General features: G+C 37.5%; 1 protein-coding gene across 2 annotated transcripts in view; it reads right to left on the reverse strand.

Moving 5' to 3' along the window:
- dock10 (dedicator of cytokinesis 10) overlaps positions 1-5808 on the reverse strand; it is a 102883-nt gene extending 97075 nt beyond the window's left edge. Inside the window, exon 1 of one of the 2 annotated variants that reach the window (XM_026282959.1) lies at positions 5358-5808. In XM_026282959.1, the coding sequence (XP_026138744.1) occupies positions 5358-5465 (108 nt within the window). In that variant the 5' untranslated portion in view covers positions 5466-5808. The remainder of the gene's footprint in view (positions 1-5357) is intronic. The other variant, XM_026282964.1, reaches the window with a different exon arrangement.
- Between the last annotated feature and the right edge of the window lie 733 nt (positions 5809-6541).

A 6541-nucleotide genomic window follows, 5' to 3' on the forward strand; every position in this document is an offset into this window, starting at 1 on the left:
TTTTTTTTTTGTATATTAATTACAAAATTAGTGCATGAAAATAGAGCATTTCAAGTACATTATGGAAGTGTTCTATTTTTTCACCTGGGAACTTATGACTGCACCTGTATGTGCTTCAATACGTATGCATAGCATAGCTGGAGCAGCTGCTTTCTTCAATTCAAGAGCAGAATTATCCTCTTGATCGCAGTTAACTAGCAGTGAGCAATTAGAGAAATTCCCCGCCCCGGTGTGACCCAGGATGACCTCGCTCTCATTATACCACAGTCTGACAAGAGTGGGGGCAGAGTTTCTGCAAGACGTCTGAGTGCAGATCAAACTAGCAGACTTTGACTTCCTCTTACCAATAGCAAAAGAAAGGAATAAAGTTAATGTATAGAGTGATGAACCAAAGGATGTAACAAGATCGAGCAAAATTAACAAGTCTTGAAAAGCAAAGAACAATATTCTGAGAAAAGAAAGAAACAAAATGTAGACACTACACTGAAGACAAAAGATTTAGACTTCCTGCGAATGTTATGGTAGAGAGGGAACATTCTCATTCCCACAGCTATGTGCTCTATTGGCCTCCATTCCCAAAACAAAGCCTTAAATACAAGCTCAGTGTGTGCCCTCTGACTTCTCACATGGCCAGAAATCTGCAAACCGCCTGCAGTGGAGAATGCAGATGTGACGCTAAGCAGCACTTAAAGTGTCTTCTTAGCATTTATGTCATTTGTTTAGAAATGGCTTGTTGTTGTTTTTTCCAGAGGGAGTCATTCCTGCCAAATGTTTAATGCAAGAGCAGTTAAAAACAGTAAAAATCTAATGTTTCATTAAAATCAAAGTGTTTTGAATTGACTCATTTAAACTGACAGTTAAAACAGACCTGTCATATCCATTACCATGCTACAAATATATCTATAGATAGATAGATAGATAGATAGATAGATAGATAGATAGATAGATAGATAGATAGATAGATTCATTCTACTAAGCATTTGATTATTTAAATCTCCTGTTTAAAAATAGGAAAATAGGTGCACTGTAGTTGAAATACCTTTCTTTCTTGCATTAAATCTCTCAAAATGATGCATGTCATTAAAATGTGGAGATAAGCAGAAATGTGTTAATGCAACCTACATAATGTAAACAAAGCTGCTTGGTTTATATTTCAATATATAGAATGTATTGCAAACCGGTTGCTGTCATAATAATAATTTTATTTCAAATATAATGAAATACTGTTCTTGTCAATACCTTCCAGCATTTCAGTACTAAAAGTGTATATCTTTAGAAATGCATTACAGCGAAGCTCAACCGTTATCATACGGTGTACAGCAGTGGTCAAAATGGACTTAATCTGTTAAATTTTAACAGATCGCTTCTTGTTTTCTCAGAGATGTGGTTTCGGGTGGCAGTTATAATATCACACAACATCAGTGTTTGTCAATAACTTTAGGTATTTTTGGCAGGGATTTTTGAATAGGTCATGGGGGGAAAACCCAGTCATTCTGGGTTAGGACGGCAATAAAATCACTATCGAACCTCTGCAAATGTTGAAAACACTTAACATCCCCATGAGAAAACAATTATGTCTTCCTTATTTAACACACCTGAATCAGATCTTCAGCTCGTTAAGAGAGACCCCATGTGTCAGCTGAGAGACATGCAAAATGATCAAAGCATTAGTTAAGAGACACTATAGTTTAAACTATACTGTTTAAGCAGTTTACATAACATATTAAACTTATGGTTTAGTAAATATATTTACTTTCACATTTGCATATTTTGAGAAAACTAAAGTTTTTTTTTTAACCTTGCATGCATGTAATCCTATTGTAGGAAACTCAAAAAAATATTAGGAACTGTAAAAATGGCATGATGTGGGAATATTTGCATAACGCTACCCAAATGTTCATGCAAAGAAAGGTGTAACCTTTGATTCTCGCTGTTGCTGTCTGCGCCATTTTGTGGAGTCGCAGTGTTTCGTTGTGAAAGCGAAACTACTTTGTTTATCCAAAAGAGGACACAACTAGAAATCAGTTAAGTTGGTTAAGTTGAATTTACAACACTGTTCAGAACAGTTCAACCAAAATATTCAGATGTGTGCAACACATTTTATGGAGGACTGTTTCCTGTTATTCCTGTTCTGTAAGTACGTTTACATGTTTAAAAGATTTGCCACTGATGATTCAAACAGGAGTATTGAGGAGTGCAGAGAAGTGCTTGTTGTTTGTCGTTTCTCCAATCACAAATGCAGACACAGTTATATGTTTATGCAGTGCAACGCAACGCTTAAGAACACAGTATAAGTCATTATAATCTGTAATTATGTCCCCACTGAATGCAACAAATGCCTTGTTTGTAATGGGTTTTCCTGTTTTTGTCTCATTGCGCCTGAACACGGTATGACCGTATGTTAAGGGGCGTAACATTTCTGTCACACGCTTGAGGCATTCAGCCAATCACAATGCACTGGATAGCTGGCCAATCAGAGCACATCTCACTTTTCATACTGATGAGCTTTGTAAAAATCGACTCATTTCAGAAAGCAGGGCATAGAGGAGAAACAATAATATGCATCATGTGGAAAATAATGTGGTTTTTGAATCTTATACTGTATAAACACATTTCATTTCACCAAATACACATAATAAAGTTATTTTAGCAACATCATATGACGCTTTTAAAGACTGTGGCTGCATTCAAAATATGTATACTTGTGATATACTTAACCACCAATCCATGAAAAAAAAAAAAAAGTTTTTTTTACCACTAGAGGGCTAAAGTGTATAGTAGAGTGTAAAAAAACTAAACAAACCTATTTTAAGATATATACAAAATATTAACTCCATAGCCTTATTCATTTATGCAATTGTAACTGCATGGTAAATGCATCCATGCCTTCTCTGAAATGCATTAATCCGTTTAAAACAGTTTTTAAAAGTGTAAAAAATCTGTTAAATTCTAGATACTGGTTTCCTTTGATTGGTATCCCTATAGTATCTTATCATTCTAACTGAATTTGATTAATTGTAAGACAAAAAATGTGATGCATTTAATAAGGCTAGGGGAAAAACCCCATATAAATGTAAAATGCACCAGGAAATTGATTTAATGGGACGCCTTTAGGAAAAAGTTGATTTCTGTCACTATTGGAATATGTGTTGAATATGAAAACATTTGGGAGACAGACTAAACTATATACTAGCACACTGAGCAAAATATAGGCTAGTCTAAGTATAGTAATAGACTAAATCCCCTAAAAAATGATTGTTTTCTTTTTTTCTTTTTTGTCAATATCACACACTCCAAGTTTAATCCAAGTTCAACTGAAAGCATTTGTGACATAATGCTGATAACTATATCTGATAAATATTGTTGTTGTGATTATCTGTTTAGCTGGAGAAAAGTAAGGCTATGCTGATCCAACCACCATTGATAATGATGATAATATGCTACATCAACAGCTTTATTATTATTTATTTATTTTTTCATGAAATACACTGAAACGGTTTATGTTACTGGCTCTTGGAGAACTGGCAATAGCAGCAATGGTTAAAGGCTAAAGAAATACAACTACAAATTCTAAATTAGGCATTTACACAAGATCTTTGAGCGTGGTCCAGATGTTTTGCAAATGTAAAACAATAGTTTTGAGCATAAATGGAACAATGGAGTCTGAGAGTCTATAATTAATTGAAACAAGTGTGTTTGATTAAAGAGACATGCTCTACTCAGTTTTGAGTTTGAAACATTGGTGTCTTGTGCAAAACAATCTGTTACTTCTCTGACTGCATTTGTTAGCTTGTGACTGTGACATCTTCACTCATCGTATTCATACCCAGAAAACAAAACAATGGACAGAGCAACACACTGTGCCAGTCAGTGTCACTTGAAGTCCAATTTCTTGTTAATATTGCACAAATTATTGCAAACCTATACGGAAGAGTTGCACATTAACAAAGACATTTGTCAAACCCCTCATCCTTAGAATCGTACCGAGAGTGAACATCTCAGCCTATTGTCTTCTAATATGTACCTTTAGTGCAGTCAGCACAGCTGTAATCTGCTGATCGGCCAGTTTTGATGTCTCAGGTATAGTTTGAGATACATGATCAAGGTTATGCTCTTGAATTCTCCTCTTTCTCTCTACGTGAGCTCTGCCTCCATGGGCAAACAGATCATTAATTGCTAGGAAAGGCCTTTCCCAAGGCCTAAATGGAGTCTCTCTTCCTCCCATCAGTGTGGCTTTTTAAATCTGTACTTGCTCTTTTTCACATGAGCCCTGCCTTTCACTCTGTTACTCTGATCACTTCACATACAGTAACTACAATTCATAGTCCATGCATCTGTTTTGTAGCTGTTTCAAGTGTAACCTTAAATACTAAAAATGGCCACACATGGTTTGGAATCTTAACATTTAGGGGATACATTGCAATACAAATAACATTCAGTCAAAAATATGTTTTGTTAGTAATATGTGGCAGAAGGTGGTAATAGAAAAAAATATTATACTATAATGGTGTGCAATTACCCTGCAATGACACCTTTACACTCAGACCTTGCAGTGTTACATTTAAACACACTACATGTAGAAGGGCTTGGGAGATCAATGCAAAACATACACATGTGCACAAAAAAAATAAACGAGAAACGCTGTGGAATGCTGCTGGATGGTTAAATGCTTTAATTGCTATCACATGCTCCTAAAAGTTGTAGAAATGCATTACTGAATGAGGCTAGAACTACCACAAATCAATACTACTGTAGCCCTATCATCAAACCACGTCACCGTTACCAATGGCAACAGCGCACATCCTCTATCTCGGTGCTGAAAACACTGCACATTTCACATGTCATCTTAATCGTGATTCAGCTGATCGGCTCATTGACTCCTGAAGCGGGTGTGTCAGATCAGGAGACGGTGTTGAGGAGGGAGGCGCAGGGCTCGAGACCGCTGCGCTACATTCCTCTGCGGCGTTTTTACTACGAGCGGCATACGTCACCAAACATGTAAAGCCGCCGCCAGCGGCTCATTTCCCGCGAAAATAAGTCATTCGAACGAGCTGATTTTTTTTTGAGGAAGAGTTCTACATTTTAAATATGACAAACGCCGCCAAGAGAGCGCAATCATTCACAAGCACAATCCGTGTCCATTTACAACTTCCACAGTCGTTCGCCGCAGAACAAGTCGGGCATGTGACCTCACTGCATGCGAAATACAATGTGCTTGACAAAAGAGATATTTCCTTTATTAAGGAACAAGGTAATCGCAGTGCGATTCTCTTTACGCCTATCATTAAAAAATATTATCTTGTTCGACCACGGAACAGCATCCAAATAAACCGGAGCGCGCGCTGTCCTTGTCTTACCGTTAGAGTAGCGTTCCTCATAGCGTTAGATGCGGTCTGGCGAATCTCAGCTGCGCTTCCCGGCTTCAGGAGGCTTTTCGTAAATCTCCGGGTCGATTCCGCTGCCATTTCTTCATCAGTGCATCCAGGTCTAAAATCTGCAGTGTGTAGCACGAACCTCGCCGAAAGCGAAAGCTTGCTTCATGCAGACTGTAGATGCGCGTCCTCCTGCTCTGTCTGCTCCACTCCGGCGCGGTGGGCAGGGCTCTGTTTATTCAGCACTCACACACATATCAGCAGATGTGGATCATGTTCCTGCAGCAGATCGTTTTAAAATCATTCTCAGGCGCTAGTAACGATGGATTAATAATGCAAAGTCCGAGTATTCAGAGTGTTGCAGGCAGACAGAGCGATCCCATCAGCAGGATGCCCAGTGTTTTCGTCCAGGTCAACAGATCAAGTGCATAAACCTTCGAACGAGAAATAATATCAGAGAAGTAATGAGTAACATGACACTGTGTAACGTTTTTAACGACTGATTCCTCACGTTATCAGTTTATGTAAAGGTGCGGGTAAATCTATTTACAGATATGTAGGCCTATGCAAACAAAAAGTGGTTTTACTGCGCTAATTTGGATGAATATACCATTTTAAATAAACTGTCTAGTAGTGTACGCGAGAACATTTGTTGGACTTTGGCGCCATCGCGCGCAATAAAACACTAACAGAACAGACTGATATAAAAAGGCATGGCAAAAGTGGTTTGTTGGAGCCTCAGTAGCGTGTATTTTATTTATTTTGCATGATGATGCATTAAATAGTGCTTGAACACATATATGTTTAAACCCTACTGTAAATGTTTTCTCTGATGTGTCTCTGTGTCTTTCTTTGCTGATAAGACAAAATTGTCAAGACCTCAGTCTCTGCAGACATCAAATCCCTTGTCTGAAATAACCAGTCGCTCAGTCACCTGTTTGATCACATTTCCTTACAACCCTGTAAAGATATTATTGCACATTTAAAATCCACCTCCTGCGTTTATAATTGTATTCCTTCTCTTTTTTTTTTTTTTTTTAAGAAAATTGTCTTTTGTCAATATCTTTCTGAGTATTGGTACGGTCCCTGACTGTCTAAAACATGCTTCTGTCACTCAAACCCATTTTTGATATTTCCATGCTAAGTAACTTTACACCAATTTCCAATCT

This window comes from Carassius auratus, chromosome 15, assembly GCF_003368295.1.
Source record: "Carassius auratus strain Wakin chromosome 15, ASM336829v1, whole genome shotgun sequence".
NCBI lineage: Eukaryota > Metazoa > Chordata > Actinopteri > Cypriniformes > Cyprinidae > Carassius > Carassius auratus.